The sequence below is a fragment of the Petaurus breviceps genome, unplaced genomic scaffold (genome assembly GCF_028583685.1).
Source record: "Petaurus breviceps papuanus isolate PSGF00001 unplaced genomic scaffold, PetGlider_PUasm1.0 90977, whole genome shotgun sequence".
In the NCBI taxonomy this organism is placed as follows: Eukaryota; Metazoa; Chordata; class Mammalia; order Diprotodontia; family Petauridae; genus Petaurus; species Petaurus breviceps.
The window spans coordinates 20,601,304-20,620,685 of NW_027187391.1; the positions used below are offsets into that span (position 1 = coordinate 20,601,304).

Sequence of the window (19,382 nt, forward strand, 5' to 3'; positions counted from 1 at the left end):
CCTAGTTTTCTCAGCAGCTAGGGATTCTTGGTGATAAAATATCTTGCACCAATGCAGATTAGCAACTCATTTATAATTTACAGTCTTAGAGAACTGCTTAGGTCACTAGGAAATTAAATAACCTGCCCAGGACTACACAACCATATGTATCAGAGTCAGAACTTGAACCTTAACCTTTGGGATTCTGAGGCAGGCTATCTAGCATACCTCCCTGTTTCCCTCTTATAACAATTATAATCTACGAATTGAAAGAATCCTTTTCAAGCCTTGATTTTTGCCTACCCTACCATAGGTAGGGGCTGATGGAGAGCTAGTGTTATCAAAGTGACAGATAGGTGAGACAATTTTGGCAGTAATCACACTATGTCAAATTATGAGAGCTGAAAACAATGCATTTGACTTCCATTGTTGTACCTCGTTCTCCCTTTGGACACTTCTTTCTTTGCACCACACACTTTCTTGTCTCGCTTGTGGGTGGACACAGGTTGCCCTTTGCAGAAGGATGTTGTATGATTTCTCTGACCCGTGTCTCGGTCCCTCTTTTGAAACCACATGTTTTTCCTTTTTTTGTACATGGGCTCCACAGACTCCACTCACTAGCTTCACAGTGCACTGTAATGGAACAATAGAAACATCTTGAGTTAGCTAATAACAATTTATATTATTATTAAGTAACTGGACAGGTTGTTTTTATTCTTTTTTTCATCAGAACTTTGAAAGGAGAGCTCCTTCAAACTTGAAAGTGGGTGGGATGAATTGGAGTAAATAAGAAAAAATAAGGGGGAGGGCAGAGGTAGAAGAAAGACAAGAAGAAGATGGCATATATGTTTATATATGTATGTATATATACATACATACCTGTATTGCAGCTGTAGGTACAGGATGGAGGAAGAAAAATAAGAAAAGAATGGCATATATATGTATGTGTATATATGCACGTGTAGATGTAGATGTATATTAAAGACTATAAGTTGCAGTGAAAGTGCTGGCTGACCACACAGAGGGAGTTTCATTTCCTATATCATTGTCTGATTAAATAAACAATTAAGGAATTAATAAATATATACATGCATATACAAGCATATGAATACATATGTACATAAAGATATATACTTTAGCAGACACACACATGTACATATGTGTATAAATACATTTAGAAATATATGCATACAATGCAGTATGGATTTACACATGTACAATGCACATATACATATAAACACAATACAGATATACACTATATATATATATATATATATATATACACAATACAACACACATACATGTGTATATCTCTATTTATCTATCTAACCAGACTTGTGATTTCATTGGCATAGAAAGCTTCCTGATGAAACTCCCTCTCTAATGTAGATCAGCCAGTACCTTCTCAGAAACTTATAGCTTTCAAAAATCTGCCTGAGACACGGAGACTTTAACTTGACCAGGGTTCCAATAAATATGTGTCAGAAATAAGATGTGAGCCTAGGTCATTATGACTCCTCTCTGTCTCCCTCTCCCTCCCTTCCTGTAGGTCTGTCTCTCTGTCATATCCATGCTTTCATGGCAGGTTTTCTCCTCCTGGGGCCAGCTTCAGTTAAGCAAGCCACTAAGCACCTGTTGGGTGCTTGAGCAGCAGTCACTGAAATGAATCTGCATCATCTCTAGGATGAACTCCTAAAAGGTTCTATTGAGAATCTATCTTGTCCCTTTGTAAAACATCAGTTGCTTCTTCTCAGTTATATCCCATTTCAGCTCTTAACAGAAGGAGATTTGTGTCCTATTAATGAAGAGGAACATCTGGAAGAAGACATTTTTTTTCTATACCTAGTCATAAAAAACTTTAACTTACAACACCTGGGAAAACCCAGGATATTAACTCTTTCTGATTGTATCAACTTTTCCTCCCACCATGAGGCTTTGCCAGTAACCTCTCTCATTGCCTCTTGTCCTAATAAATCCTTACTGCTGAGGAGAATACCATTCCTCATGACCTCAAGAAGACTGGCTCTTAAAAGTTCCTAGTCATTTAAATCCGATGCATGATACATTTTTCATGTGCTTTTTTTTGCAGTCACTTTTCAGACATCTAAATGCATCAAAGGAGTAAATGGAAGTGGACAGTGAAGTAAATGTAATCTCTCAAGACCATTGGAGATGCATTCAGCTCCTTCAACTTTTACTTTCTCCTCCTCATCTTCTTCCTCCTATCTATCAAATTGTGTCACTTCACCTTAATAGGCCTCAGTTTCTTTATCTATGAAATAGGAGGTTGGACAAGATTACTATCAAGGTCACTTCTAGGTTTAAAGCCCAGTGATTCCTACCCACTGGAAAAATTACACAATTTCCTCTTTCTGATTAAGGATCCATTTTCCATCTCCATAATAGTGTAAGTTCCTTGAGGTTAGGTACCATCTTTTGTCTCTTTTTGTATCCTCAATACTTAGTACAGTCCCTGGCATGTGGTAGGTATTTAATAAATGTCTATCGATTGATTGATGATGATGATGATGATAATTATGATGACAAATACAAAAATCATGAATTTTTTCCACCTGCACAGTGGCCCATGGAACATTAAATATAAAGAAATTAATCATTCCATCAGCAAGTATCTGTTGAAAATGTACTATGTGCTAGTTATTGTGTTAATGGCAGAACAGCTCATCCCCATTTTTATCTGAATTCAGTTGAATAAAATGAGAAGATTGAGATAATGTAATGTTGAAGATGATGATGATAATAGCTTATATTTACATAGCACTCTAAGACTTGCAAAACATTCTATATATAATCCATTTAATCTATTATTACTCCCATTTTATAGATGGAGAAAAAATTCCGGAAAGATATATGACTTGCTCAGGGTGAGATTTGAACCTGTGACTTCCTGACAATTTAGTACTCTATTCCAGGGCTTCTTAAACTTTTTCCACTGAGAACCCCTTCAACACTTCTTACACTGTGGGTCATGACCCCATATTCTACTCCATATCTTATACTGCCTGATGCATGTAATCTTTAGTAGATAAGCAACATTCTCCAAAATCTTCTAATAATATCTACGAGCAACAATGCCGAAAGAAAAATGTACTCCTGATTTAAGATGGAATGAAGTCAAACTAATTTTGTGTCAAATTAAGTGGACTCAGTTCTGACCAACAAGTAATAATTGGTTAGTGATGTAGGAAAAATGGGAACCCCCAAAGGATGTGAAAAATATCATCCAAGAATTTGTTTTATGAAAGAAGGAGATACAGGACATAGTCTGAATATATCCTATACTTAATGAAAAGATTACTCACAAAAATAAACTTAAAATAACTCCAACACTATCTTCAGAGAAGCCAAAAGAAATACAACTCAGGAGAAATGGTAAAATCCAATAAATGAAATTATGACTATGCAATATTGAATACTCTTAGTTATCAAGAGAATGGGGAATCATCTGTTTACAGAGGAAGACATATCTTAGGAGCTCACATTTTAGATATACATAGAAAAGATTGAAGGAGGCCATGATAAATATACAACAGTGGCACAAACCCATTAGAGTAATGTCAAGAAAAGACAAAGACTACAATGAACTGAAATATTGAAAGGGTTTGTGTCGTTGTTACTTAATATTTTGAGTGAGGAATAAAATAAGGAAGAGAAAGGTCAGTTGTTTGGGTAAGATGACAGAGAGAACAGAACTCTTCAGCTCCTAGTCTGTTTCTTTTGCTCTGCCAGAAATAATCTTCATATTGTCAAGAGTGAGTTGAATTCCCAAATAGGAGAGAAGATAGTATGAGCACATGGCCATTTTAAATGAGCTCATGTTTCCAGAACTGTACAAATAAAATCCCAGGGTACTGAAGGAACTTGCAGAAGTGATTGTAGAACCACTGTCAGAAACCTCTGAGAAATCATAGAAAATGGGAAGGGTGCCAGAAGAAAGAAAAGGACTAAACATTATTCAATCTTTCAAAAAGAGGAAAAAGATTCATTTTGAGAAACAGCTTATGGCAGAACAGCTTATTCCATTTCTATATGAATTCAGTTGAACAAAATGAGAAGATTGAGATAATGTAATGTTGAAGATGATGATGATAATAGCTTATATTTACATAGCACTCTAAGGCTTGCAAAACATTCTATATGTAATCCAATTAATCTATTATTACTCCCATTTTATAGATGAAGAAAAGGCTCCAGAAAGATATGTGACTTGCTCAGGGTGGGATTTGAGGCTGTGACTTCCTTATAATTAAACAAATAGTTGGTGAAAATTGGTAAAATATTGATCACTGACTCAACTTGAACTCACTAAGACTAGAATAAATGATTGCAAATCTACTTCATTTCTCTCAATAGGTTTATTATAGTAACAGCTCAGGACTTTGCCATAGATATCTTGGCAACAACCTACATGAATAGGGACTGGATTCCAAGAGTGTTGTTTAAGGAATGAATAGTAATTTGAAAGAAAATCTTTAGTGACATATTCAGAGGTCTTTACTTGGTCCTATGTTGTTTAACACTTTCATCATTGACTTAGATGGATAATAATAATAATAATAATGAATAATATTTATATAGTGATTTGAAAGCCTCAGAAGAGCCTTATATACATAATCTCATTTGTCCTTTGGCAACCCTGGGATATAGGTATTATTATTTTATTCTCATTTTATAGATGAAGAAACTGAGACAGACAAAGGTTAAGTGATATATATGACATGCTTAACAAATTTTCAGATGGCATGAAGTTGGAAGGTAGAGTTAACATATTAGACAACAGAATCAAGATTTTAAAAGATATTGATACTCTAAGATAAGTCCAAAGAGAATAAAATTAAACTATGATAAACATGAAATCCAGGATTTAGGTTTTAAAATAAAACAATCAACTACAGGGAAATATGACTTGAGAGCAGTTCATGGTGTTGTAGTTGACCAGAAGCTCAATAATTATCATAATAACTAGTATTCACATATTGCTTCAAGGCATCTACCATCTTCTTTTGTCCTTGAAACAATCCTGAAGGTAGGTGTTGTTTTTTTTTGTTTTTGGAGGGGGTAAGGTAGGGCAATTGGGGTTAAGTGACTTGCCTAAGGTCGCATGGCTAGTTTTTGTGTTGTGTCTGAGATCTGATTTGAACTCAGGTCCTCCTGACTACAGGGATGGTGCTCTATTCACTGTGCCACCTAGCCACCCCATGTAGGTGCTATTATTATCCCCATTTTGTAGATGAGGAAACAGAGACAGAGAGATTAAGTGACTTATCCAGAGTCACATAGTCAGTTAGTGTCTGAGGCAAGATTTGAACTTAAGTCTTTCTGACTTTAAGTACAGCATTGGGCCATTTAGCTACTCTATATGAATCAATATTGTGATATCATTGCTTTTAGAAAGTAGGTGATTTAGTACTATTTTAATAACTATATGGTGCCCAAGTCCGATAAGAGTCCCATTGTACTCTGTACTGGTCAGAGGACATTTAGAATAACATATTTCATTCTAGGAATGAGAATTTGAGAAATATATTGACAAACTAGACAAACCTGAAAGGGAACAACAGAAGAGCCTGGAAAAGAGAAGACTTAGAGGGAGGATGTGATCATGGCAATTAAGATAATCAAATGGCTATCATGTATAAGTGGGAGTAGATTTGTTTTATGGGACTCTGGAAGAATTGATGGGTGGAAGCTATGGGTAGATAGCACAACATAAAAATACTTTTCTAACAATTAGGTGTGTCCACCAATAAATTGGACTACCTCCTTAATTCTAGTGCCTTCCCTATGTTGATTATTTCCAATTTCTCCTTTATGTAGCTTGTTTGAACACAGTTGTTTGCAGGGTATCTCCTCCATTAGACTGTGAGGTCCTTGAGAGAAGAAAATATCTTTTTGTCTTTCTTTGCATCCCAAGCATTTAGCACAGTACCTAGCTCATAGCAGCTATTTAATATATGTTTATTGACTGCCTGACTGACTACCTCATAAAGTAATGAGTTTCTTGTCACTGAGTTCAAGCAGAGGCTGAATACTGAAAAAGAAAGTTATTGTAGAGACTTTGGGGGCAGAGCCAAGATGGTGGAGTAGAAGCATGACCTTCCTGCGGCTCTGGCTTACACCCTCCCCAATTCATGTAAAAAGGGGACTCTAAACAAACTTTGGGGCTGCAGAACCCACAAAATGACACAGAGAAGCTAACCTCCCGCTGAGGATAGCCTGGCAGGCCGGCAAGAATCGGCCAGCACAGTGCTCTGGGAGCCCAGCCCAGCCCCACGCCGAGCCTTCAGCCCCAGGGCAGGCCTGACCAGCCGCCAGCCAGAGGGACTCCTGATCAGCAGCAGCTGTGGCCATTTCCAGATTTATCAATACATAGATGCGAAGGACAAGGTGAGAGGCCAGTGCAGTCTGGATTTTGGGATCCAGTAAGTGGGAGTGCATGCCTTTTACCCCTGGGGCGAGAAACCACTGAGATGCCAGCACAGCCTGCCAGTGCCAGGCGGTGGCTTCAGCTCCTGGCCTGCAGAATGTAGGGGGACCAAGCACCAGTCTGAGAGGTAATCGCTCTTGCTTTAACCTGCTTGGATCTGGATTGAGTGGCAAAATGAGCAGGCAAAGGAAACAAAGCAGACAGAAGATTCCAGCATTACACTCCTATTTTGGGGACAAGAAGGAGCAAGGCATGGAACAGGAGGAAAACAGTGAAGTCAGAACTCCTGCACCAAAAGCTTCAAAGGAAAATACAAGCTGGTTACAGGCCATAGAGGACCTTAAGAAGCAGATAAGAGAAGTGGAGGAAAAATTGGGAAGAGAAATGAGAACAATGCAAGAAAATTATGAAATGAGAGTCAACAGCCTGACTGAAGAAAATAATACGTTAAAAAACAGACTGTCTCAAATGGCAAAGGAGGCTCAAAAAGGCAATGAGGAGAAGAATGCCTTAAAAAGTTGAATTTGCCAGATGGAAAAAGAATCTCAAAAGCTCACTGAGGAGAATCATTGCTTCAGAATTAGATTGGAGCAAATGGAAGCTAATGACTTTATGAGAAATCAAGATGCTGTTAAACAGATCCAAACAAATGAAAGAATAGAAGGCAATGTGAAATATCTCATGGGAAAAAACACTGACCTGGAAAATAGATCCAGGAGAGATCATTTAAAAATTATTGGACTACCTGAAAGCCATGACCAAAGTAAGAACATAGAAAGCATCCTCCAGGAAGTTCTCAAAGAAAACTGCCCTGATGTTTTAGTACCAGAGGGCAAAATAGAGGTTGAAAGAATCCACTGATCACCTCCTGAAAAAGATCCCAAAAAGAAAACTCCTAGGAATATTATAGCCAGGTTCCAGAATTCCCAGATTAAGGAGAGAATATTACAAGCAGCCAGGAAGAAACAATTTGAATATTGTGGAAACACAATCAGAATAACCCAGGATCTGGCAGCTTCTACACTGAGGGATCGAAAGGCTTGGAATGTGATATTCCAGAGGTCAAGGGAGCTGGGATTAAAACCAAGAGTCACCTACCCAGCAAAACTGAGTATTATGTTTCAGGGGAAAATATGTCATTCAGTGGAATACAGGACTTTCAAGCGTTCTTGCTGAAAAAAACCAGAGTTGAATAGAAAATTTGACATTCAGATACAAGAAGCAAGAGAAGCATGAGAAGGTAAACAGGGAAAAGAAATCATAAGGAACTTATCAAAGTTGAACTATTAACATTCCTACATGGAAAAACAATAATTGTAACTTATGAAACTTTTCTCAGTAGTTGAAGGGATTATATATGTCTTTATATGAGGGTATGTGGGTGAATGTGTGTATATATGTTTACAGGTATACATAGATAGAGGGCACGGGACCAATTTAACAGGAAGGGATGATACTTAAAAGGTGAAATTAAGAGGTGAGAGAAATATAATGAGAGGAGATGGGGAGAGACAGATTGGGGCAAACTATCTCATACAGAAGAGGCAAGGGAAAATGGTTACAATGGAGGGGAAGAATAGGAAGGCAAAAGGGAATGGGTCAACCTTATTCCTATTGAATCTGGCTTGAGGAGGGAGGGAAATACACACTAAATAAGGGATCTCACCCTCCAGTAGAATGGGGGGGAAGGGGATGAGAGGGGGGATGATGGAAGGGAGAGCAGGCTGGGGGAGAGGGAAGTTGGAAGCACCCACTTTTGAAAAGGGACAGGATCAAAGTAGAGAATAGAACAAGTGGGAGGTGGGATAGAAGAGAGGGAAATATAGTCAGTCTTTTACAATATATCTACTATGTTATTGTTTTGCATTAGCCACACATGTACAACCTATACTGAACTGCTTGTCTCTGCAGTGGGGGTGGGTGGCAGGGGGGGAAGGGAATGAATCTGGAATTGAAAGTTTTAAAATCAAATATTCAAATATATATATATATGTGTGTGTGTATATATATATATATATATACTATTATTAATACCATCTTACATGTAATTAAGAAATAAGATATACAGGCACTGAGGCATAGAGATCCACTGGAAAAGTCGAAACGGGTATGGGAGAAAATATGGGAGAGAGCAGATTGGAGGTGGGGATATCCTGTGGGACTGCTGTTTTGGGGGGATGGGTGGGGGAAAAACGGGGAGAAAATTTGTAACTCAAAATCTGGAGGAAACGAATGATGTAAATCAGAAGCTAATAAAGCATTTAAAAAAATAACTATATATAGAAAAGAAAGTTGTTGTACAAAGGATTTCTTAATTGAATTGTAAGAATGGCATGGTTTAAAAATAAACCCTTCTAGTTTGTTTAACATTTTTCTTAAATTCCAGAGGGTGCTAGTTTAGATTGAGAAGGGAAAGGAAGAATACATACTCTCCATCTCAATGGATTCAAAAGAAGTTCATGGTTGAGTTGATATGTCTGATGAGATAGGGGCAATGTGAACAATGCAGCAATAGCCATGTCCATCAGTATAGTATGAAGAGGATGCAAGACAGCACCTTGTACAATGCCTGGAAAGTTTTCTTAGGATGATCCCATGGTGCTGGGACTGAAGGAAAGAGATAAATTGAGTGGAAACTGGTAACCTGAACATCTCTCCTAGAGTGGAAACCAAAGGAGAGACAAGGCAGAGAAAGGAAATGGGTATGTGATTAGTACCTAGCTAACAGCTAACATTTATATGGCACTTAAAAGTTTACAAAGCATTGAATAATGGGAAGATTTCTAGAGACAAAGCAAATAAAAGTTCTAGAATCATTGAAATGTTATTTGCTTCTTCCCTGAAATGGTAGGGTCTGAACCCCCTGGGATACACTTTCCTTTTTTTCTCTTTTCTCAGAGAATAACAACAGGGTCTTCTTACTGACCACTGTACCATATTGATCAGATCATACCAACCTCTGTACCAAGTTAACTCATTTGATCCTCACAGCAATGTTATAAAGTAGGTGCTATTACTATCTCCATTTTGCAGATGAAAAAATTGAGGCTTACTAAATGATTTGTCCATGGTCATGCAACTAGTAAGTATCTGAGGCAGGAATTGAATTCAGGTCCTCTTGACTCCAATACCAATGTTTTATTCATTGTGCCACCTAGCTACCTTATCAGGATGTGGTGGTGAGCAGAGTAAAGAAGGGAAGTGGAGATGCAGAAATAATGCATCTGTGGCACTTTTCAACAAACTTCTAACACCTCTTCCTTTTCTTGTTTACAAGGAAAGATATTAATGGATATTGGTGTTTGTGTGTTGTTTGTGCTTTTCCAGGACTTATATATATTGTGTAAAAAATTAGGGGAATAAGTGATTTTGGCATAGTTTTTCATCTCTACCTAGAGCTATCCATCTGAATTATGTTACCTGACTTTACTCCATAAAGAAAGGTCTTGTATCAGATAATATCAGACAGGTGACAATATCCAAACTTCAGTTTAGGACATATTTCACTTGTAGTCTATTTCTGACTATGGGACAATAGATAAGGTCTAGGTCTAAGTTCCAACTGAGACTCAGTCAACTGGGTTCCCCTCTTCTGAGTCAATCAAATTGGCATAAGAACCAGTTCAGAAGTAAATGTTGTGAAATGGGGCCCAGGGCTGACTAAGACATGTTTCAATTCTGCTGCCTCTGCTGTGGTCAGAGTTTGTACCTGGCCATGGAAAATTAGCTTCCATTAAATGGGTCAGATTTGGCAGATAGACTTTAGTTCACTTCCTTATTTTTAAAAGATCACAGTATCTTTAATATCTACCAAACAGCATCAAATCATTGATCTGAGGACCAGTCCTACCATGTAAACCAGAGATAAAATAGTCCCTCTTGGAATGAAAGTATTTTTTTTTTTACTGATTTATGATTGTTGTTTAATATTCAGGGCAAAAAGTCAAAGAAAGAAGAGAAAGGTTCACCGTTTGGGGAAGATGGTCAATGTTAACAGAAAACTGAGAGAGCAGAGCTTTTTTTCAAGGAATGGACCTTCTCCAACTAAGGAACTCTCCAAAAGGTCTCCCCTTTCCAGGTACAGAAAATTAAAAAAAAATAGAAAAAAAATTAAACTAAGGCATTTTGAGGCAAACTTTGCTAGCTTTACCACTTGTTGGAAATTGTCATCTCTAATCCTCTAGAACCTATGAAGAAAAACACTTATTTTCCAGTGTACCTTTCCCCAATTTCTAGTTCTTTTTGTATCTTTTTTTTTCTAGAGAGAAAGAGATGAAAGCTGCTTTTAACCATAATGAAACATATGTGGTTTTGAGATTCTTGTTTTCCAGAAGACTGTTAGCTTATCTCAAACATTTCATCTATTTTATCCTACTCCAGATATTTTGAAATGAAAGATCCTTAGCAAACTTGAAATAGTTAAAAAGGTGCATTATTTCTATTACCTCCAGCATTTGAAAGTAGAATGAATCAGCAGTATGTGGAACTCAGTGCAGAGTCCTGGAGACTATCATGGACTAGATTGGGATGATGCTTATATGCACATGTCAATAAAATCTCAGCATCAAAGGTTCTTAGAGGTTTTGCCCAGGGGATCTTGAGATTTAATATGCCCTTCTCCCATTTGGGTCACCATCTGCTCCACAAGTGTTCACCAAACTTGTGGCAGTAGTAGCTGCACATCGTTTAAAGGAGGAAAAAAATAGGGCCTGACAGCAATCCCTTATTTAGACAAACAGCTTGTCTGGGGACCCTCCCTCTGGGAATCTCAGCCTGTAATTAATCAGACACTGGAACTGTCTGATTCTGTCAAAGTGAGTAAATCCCCAAACCTCCCTTCTTTTAGTCAACAACCTGTGTAACTTAGAGGTTTCAGCAAAGCAATTTGAGGGCAGAATCATAACATTATGAACTATATCAGTTCTAGATTCATGGCCTCTGACTGATCTCCCTGGGGCATTTATCTTAAATAATCTTGATTATTCTCCTTGGTTGGTCCTGGCCACTGCTTGGCCCAATACAGAATTCATACCTTTCTTAGCCCCAAGACATAACCAACAGCTAGATCACAGAACAGCTTTGGTCCTGAGATGGGATTAGATTTAGGGTTATTTTGGTCCTTTGACACTATACCATGGCAGATCTGTTTGAAATGTATAAAAAGAAAAAAAAGAATATCCAGGATAATCCAAATAAAATGTATCTCATAAGTAAGCATCACAAAAAGGAGTGCAACATGATGTTACCATTTAAAGTATACAAACACATATAAACTGACCCCCTAGATATACGTTACAGATCCCCTCAATGTTACATCACATCCCAACATACTCTGGGTTTGAAATGTGGAAATAAATTTTGTCCATAAAAGAGGATGGAAAGAGCATCAATGGAGTTTCACCAGGGTTTCTATCTATTCATCCATCCATCCATCCATCCATCCATTCACTTTGTTTATTACTAAGACTTGAAGTCCTGATAGAGCCTTTGGTCTAATGGGTTGCTTAATAATTACTAAGAATGGGCTCAGAGATCCTCCTCACCAATACTGGCGCACTCCATGGTGTGATTGTTGGCTTCCAACCCTTCAGGGCAGGTGTCAAGGCACTTTCCAAGGTGTAAGTAAAATCCATTTTTACACTTTGTGCAGAAATTTTTATTGAAGCAGGTATCACAGTCAGCTTTGCATTCTGAAATAGAAGAGAAAAAAACTGTATTAGGTTTTAATTATCCTCACTGGATTATTATTAGTTCAATTTGCATTGTAGGAGCTGAAGCTATATGTAAATACTAAGCCAAGTATTTTGTGATCTAAATGATTTCAACCAGAATTAACAATTGATTTCTATATGATCAAGCAGATTGGTCACACAGTTCATACATTTCTGTCTCCAAGGCAGTCCCAAACATCAAATTTACTGGTTTCATTAAATATCCTTTTTCTCTGGAGGTGAGTAAGGAAGAGAAGATTTTTAGATATGGTTGTTTAATTGGCAGAGAAATCAGGAGACATGGCTGTCTGTGATTTATTTTAAGAAGTTGGTTAAAATATCCTAACAGAGGCTCATAGATTTAGAGCTGGAAGTGAAATTATAGGCCATTTAGTACAAACTCTTAATTTTACTGTTACACAAACTGAGGACCAAAGAGTTAAATGAAGGCAAACAGTAGCAAATGGCAGAGCTGGAACTCATACCCAGACACTCTGTCTTTAAAATCCAGCACACTTTTATACTGTTACACTATAACCACATAGAATTAAGTAGAAATAAATGAGAGATGAAGAAGAGATGAGATAATGTACCTCCCTTCTTTCTTTGCTAATAGGATGGTGAGATTTAAAGAATTGTTAGACTAGGTTAATATGTTGGTTAGTTTTGTGGAACTGCTTTTCTTTTTTTCTTTCTTTTTTACTCTTTGCTAAAGGAGATAATTTGCTGGGAAAGAAATGGGAAATGAATATATTCAGAAATGAAGGTGATAAAAATAAAAGCTATCAATAATTTTTAAAGGAATATGGGAACCTTGATATGATAGTATATATATTTTAAGCAATTGGGGTTAAGTAACTTGCTCATGGTTACACGGCCAGTCATTTCTGGGTGTGGTGCTGAGTGTCTGAGCCCGGGATTCGATCTCCAGGTCATCCCGACACTGGAGCTGGTGCTCTTACTTGCCGAGCCACCTGGCCACCGCTAAGCAATTGGGGTTAAGTAACTTGCTCAAGGTTACATGGCCAGGTGTTTCTGGGTGGGTGCTAAGTGTCTGAGCCCAGGATTTGATCTCCAGGTCATCCTGACACTGGAGCCAGTGCTCTTACTTGCTGTGCTACCTGGCCACCCCGATATGATGGTATTCTTGAGCTCTGTGGCACAGGAATGCCTCCTATGTAAGAATGACACAGTAAGGTTCCCTTTAGCACGTAAAACAAGTGTTATGGGGTTTAGAACCAAACAATAACAATAGCTTTCTTTTCATCATGATTCACACAACAATATTGTGAGCTGGGGAGTGCCACTTTTATTCTTTTTTTTCTGCTTATTTATTTTGGTCTAAACCTATGATTTCATCATTGTAGGGACCTCTAAGTGGGGAAACTATCTCCATGGATATAAATCAGCATTATTTATAACTCTAAGTCTTAGAGAGTTACCTGGGATGCTAAAAAGTCAAGAAAGTTGCTTATTGTCTCCCAGGTTATATATATATATCAGAAAGAAGACTTGGGACTGACTTCTGGGAAGCTCTCTATTCATGAAGTCCCTCTATCTACTCACTAATATTTTATTTATAAGCAAACTTAGTGTTAAAGAAGTTAAATGACAAGTCACAGGGAACACAGCTAGCAACAACAAGAACAAAAACCCATTGGGTCTTTAATCTAGATTCAATACTTTCTGCTCCAGCATCCTGCTTTTTTGAATTCCCATTTGTTTTTAGCAGTGTTATAGTGAGATCTCAATATTTCATGTTTTTAATCTATTAACCTATAATTCTATTTATTTGGATGAAATGAACATATTGGGATTTTTATCTTTCATAAGAATAAGAACAAGTACAGAATAAGCCATTTTCCCAACATCACAAATTAATGCATTTCAACATACATAAATCTTAGTGCTTGTTTCATTGTGCTTATGTTAACAAAAAACTCAGCCACATTTTTGTGAAGATGCCAATAGACATAAATGCGTGCATATATTTTTATCTTTAGAACTCAAAAGAGCTCAAGTTCAGCATGCACCTTTCCTGAGAAATTTATGGCTGAATAAAAAAGGAAAGTTGCTGAGCTATATATGTATTTCATATACTTATCAAATGGAGAGCTGAAAATACACACTTGTAAACACTACCCCTCTCCAAAGTCTTCCTCCCTAAGTATCCCAATTTGTCATTATAGGAATTAAACTAAACCAAACATGAAATAAATCTATTTTGTTTTGAAGCTGAAAATAAAAAAAGGAATGTAATTTATTTCATATTTGTGGAAAGTTAATTCATTTTTAACATTCCTTTGCAATTTCTTTTTTGCTTTCAAAGGGAACAAAACATTTCATGGTAAAAAACCATGTCCAGTTACCTCAGTATTTCAAGGGATCTATATCATTCCTCTATAGTTTATTTCCTTATAAATTTTGTTATTTTAGGTGATGACAGTTTTATATTTAGAAGAAAAAGATGGATTCTGGATATAAATAGGAAGCAATGTCAAATAGCAGAAAATAACTGAATTAGAATTGGGATGGTTTAGGTTTAAGTCCCTCTAATGACACATGTTGTCTGACCCTGGAAAAGTCACTTAACCTCCTAGTTCCCCAGGCATCTAAGACTCAGAATTGCTGATCAGTGGGCATTCTACATTAGTAGGAGGATTTTTCCTCACCTAAAAGTTCCTTACACTGCTCAGCTTACCCATTTAGATTTCTTTATCCCTTCTCACCTGAAGATATTTCATGATTAGTACATACAGATGATACATTTTTGAAATATTTTTGGTCTGAAAATCTCCCAAGGATGGGCACTCTAAAAAATTTTCCCACAAGGAGATCATGATTGGACTAGAAATATATTATCTCACATTGATGAATTTCTAGATCAGGCTGGGGGATGGGGAATAACAATATGGAGAAATGTAATGAAATTCTGAAAGTGAAAAGGTTGTTGTTGTTGGCAAAGATTGTAGGGCTGATATTGGCTAAAAGTTCGATTTAACAGTTATCATTATGTTCAAACTAGTTATATTCTACTAATCCAAATAGCTAGTTTATGGAATGGCTCCTTCTTATGGGTTCCTTTACATTATTGTTTTAAATGCCAATGATGAAATTGGTGGGTTATTGTTCTTGTTATAGACATGGTTGGTGAAGCACATTCTGTTCTCAAAGAGAAAATCTCAGCCAGATAGTAAGTAGAGAATTTAATCAGAAGCAACTTGACACTTGACAATCATTTACTTGTTGGTCCACATACCATTACTCAAAAGAAAAATCTGTCTGCTTTAGGGTTGGGGCTGGTAGGGAAAAGAACAGAACAGAATGACCGGAATGATATTTTTTTTGTCTAGAAACACAATTTCCAATTACTTTATCGTAAATCCCTCCTGGAGCAAAAACAAACAGACAAGAAAATGAACATGATTCTTTAATTCTTTTAAAATGTGGTGAGTTGTAGTGGTAAAGGAAAACTAGAACAGATGAGTTGAGGCTCAGGGCACTGTTCACCCAATTCAAAGAAAAATAACCATAGACAGATCAATTTTGCTTTATTATTGTATGTTTTATAAAAAATGACAGATGTTTATGTAAGTAATGAAAAAATTTCTATAAATGAATGCTCATTGAATTGGGTTGGATTCCCAGCCTAAAGGGAACGTGCAAATGGAGCTTGGTCTAATTCTCAGAGAAACACTATTATTTATTTCATGCTAATGCCAAAAGTGTGTTAGAGAATCTGCCAATTTGACAGAGTCCCTGAGGTGAAATGAACCGGAGGCACTTACTTGTACACTTATTTATATCTGGAGATCGTGTTCCATAGTATCCACTTGGACATGAAGAGAGACACACTCCAATCTGCTTCATGCCATTCCTCTCCAGGACAAAAAATAGCCGGGGCTTACATGACAAACATCCATTGTAATCCGAACATGTCGCACAGCCTCCTTGGCAGCCTTGACTGACGTTAGGATGCACTGAGGAAATAGATTTAGAAAACAAAAACAACCCTTGAGCCAGGGGTAGGCAGATAACTGATACCTTGTGGAGAATATCTAAGTATCTCAATTGTATTTCATGTGTTCTGAAATTAGGAGGGGACTTTTGGGGGATTGTTTTCTTGATTTGCCATTTCTTAAAATCTCTAGTCTCCTTCAAGGATTGGCTCAAATGCTTCTCCCACACGATACTTTTGCTTAATATCCCAGTGACTACTTCTATTCCACTATAGAAAATACTTTTTTAATTAATTTGTGTGTATGTATATGTAATATATATGTATATGTATGTGTATATGTGTGTATGTATGTATGTTCCATGGACTTGCTGCTGTTACATCCATATTTTGTGTTTATTTTTCTGTGTACATGTTGTTTCCTCTCTAGTGTGAAGTAAGCTTCTTTTGGGCAGCTGCTAATTTTTAATCTTTGTAACTCAGCACCTAGCATAGTGCTTTGTACATGGCAGGTAGGTGCTTATTGAGTGTTTGCTGAATCATTTAACTTTTTATGCCTGTGTTTTAATGCAAAAAAAAAACTGCTTTCAAACAGGTTCAAAGCCATCTTTGACCTATATCTTGTAGAAATAATTACATTTCAGGAAACTGTATAGAATCCATGGCAATTTTGAGATTGCCCTTATGGTGTTGGTATCCTAGAAAAAAATTATAATACACTAGCTATTTCCATAGTTTTGTGTCCATTTTCACAGGTAATTGTGTTATTTTTTCTTTAAAAGCATGGTCATTATTTTTGTTTATAATTTAGCTATCAGGTGATTAGCACCACCATACTTGCAGTCACTCAGCATTCAGACTTTCTAGCTGGGTGACCCTGGGTAAGTCACTTAACTCCAATTGCCTCCAAAGTGAAATAAATAAATAAATCCTTGATCCTTTGTTCTCACTAATCCACATATCCACTTTTCATCTCTACCTTTACAACATTTCTTACTTACACCACCTCCTCTCCACTTATACAGCCTCTAGCTTAGTTTAGACCCCCATCACCTCTTACATGGACTTCTCATTGGTCTAATGCATCTAGTCTTTCAAGTCTCTACTCCAATCTATCCTCTATAGCAGTGGTGTTAAGCATTGCACAAAGGGCCCATGCAGACTGCAGTATTCTAGACTGTCGCTGAACCAGATTAAAATGCAATTGGGAAATATTTAACACAACAAAACATAGATAAACCAACTTAGCCCCATCTTAACTTGCCAGCCTCTTTACCCATCCCTACTCCCCAACTACCCATTCTAAGATCAAGCCATAATGACTCTGGGTATTCTTTACACATAGTGACCCAACTCCCATCCCTGTCTTTGCACTGGCAGTTCTCTGTGCCTAACTACTCTCCCTCCTCACCTACAGAACCTGGAATTCCTATTTTCTTTCAAGATAACTCAAGTGCTACCCTTTGTGGGAGACCTTTCCTAATACCTTTAAAGTGTTCCCCTACTCCCCCCATTACCTTAAATCTGCTCTGTATGTGGTCTGTATATACCTATAAATATGTACACTGTCCCTCTCTTCACCCCCCCCCCCCCCCCAAGTCATTATGCTATCTACTTGGGAATGAGAATTTTTGCTTTTATCTTTTTATCCCCAGTGCTTATCACAGTGCCTGATAAATAGTAACTATATTTGTTAATAAATTGATTGAAGAATTTGATTTTAATTTCCTAGGCTTAGCCAATGAAGTGCACAAGATTTTAGGTTTAGTATAGACAATAAGTTCTGACCCCATTTCCTTTCAATTAGGTTCTGTTGTGCCAGGCCAGCTGATTATTTGAATCCAATGCAAAATTGCCCTAAAGAGTTTTTTCTTGCCCACCCTGATGATTTTCTTGGAACATTCACCAGGGCATGTGTTTAATCTCTCCCAATTACAACCTGATGTTGAGAATAAAATGTGGCATTTATCTTCTCATTTTTCCAACATAAAGCATATGTAGGAATTTGTAATAATCTACCTTGACTTGTATGAGTTTGTGTCCTACAGGATAGTGTACTTTTCCGCTCTTCCCTTTCATACCATGTCTTTTCATCCCCTCAGGTGAAGGTTATGCATCCAAGAGGGCTCAGTTAGTTGCCCAAATGGAAAAAAGGCAAAGTTTATCCCAGACCATCCAGGAGACTAAAAGGCTTATGCCTTCTAGGTTCCAAGCTGAAAGATGCTTGTCAGCCAGCCTGAACAAGCACACTTTTAGATACACTAATTTAGACTGTGAGTGTCCATTTGACATCTTCAACATTTTCAGATTTCCCTATAATAGCTGTAGCTATTAGCTTGACATTGACCATTGTCCTATATAGTTTTATGTATATGGGCTGTGTGTGTGTGTGTGTGTGTGTGTGTGTGTGTGTGTGGAAATGGAAGGTTGAATTTAAAAGTTATTTCCTGTCTCTCTTATCTTCTGTTATCTTAAGTGGCTTCTTTTCCCCAATGCTGTACCCATTAAAATATGTCTATTCTTGTCATACTCTTGTCTGGAATTCCATAGAAAAAATTCCTCATCTTTGTAAAGCACAGGTTTTGTATATAATCCAATCAATTCTGGGACTCCTACACAGGAACTGAGTTGGTTTGGTGAGTATAAACACACCAGACCTGCTACATGTGTAACCAGCTCCAGACTGTACCCTGCTTCATCTCTCATCTGATCAATCATCATTGCTCTGCCACAGGCAGCACAGTCCCCTTCCCCAAGTTTTTGCTCTAAGCACAATAATCAGATCAATGCTATTATTTCTTCAAAAAAGGGCACGCCATTGACCCTATGCATTAATTCACCATTTCTGTGACTTCTCAGATGAAAACTGCATTCTTTGGTGTCCATTCCCCTCTATGTTATCTCCCTTAGACTATAGGGTCCTTGAGGGTAGCAACAGTCTCACTATTTCTAGTCCCAGTACTCAGCATTGTGCCTGACTCTTAGTGTTTTTTTTGGTTATTCATTTGTTTACTTGTTCATTTGTTTAAATCTACTATAATTTTAGGCTTGCAGAATGTTAGAACTAGAAGAAAACTAAGAAGTTATTTTGCTCAACTTTTTTTTATTTTGCAGATGAGGCTATTGAAAATCAGTAAGATGGAGTGATACATGCATATATAAAATCTATTAAAGTGTTTAATGATAAATGCCTAAAGGGCTTATGATTTCATCAGTGTAGGGCATTCTCTTCACCAGTTGTAACTTTGTAGATGCACATAGAGGCTAAATGACTTGTCTAGGATCA

The 19,382-nt window shown here is 37.2% G+C and overlaps 1 protein-coding gene across 1 annotated transcript in view; it reads right to left on the minus strand.

Moving 5' to 3' along the window:
- The window catches only part of RSPO3 (R-spondin 3), a 117,903-nt gene that overhangs the window by 57,610 nt on the left and 40,911 nt on the right, over positions 1-19,382 (minus strand). The window contains exons 2-4 of the mRNA XM_069077446.1: positions 15,927-16,118; positions 11,971-12,117; positions 415-612 (exon numbers count right to left, since the gene is read on the minus strand). Of these exons, the coding sequence (XP_068933547.1) occupies positions 415-612; positions 11,971-12,117; positions 15,927-16,118 (537 nt within the window). The remainder of the gene's footprint in view (positions 1-414; positions 613-11,970; positions 12,118-15,926; positions 16,119-19,382) is intronic.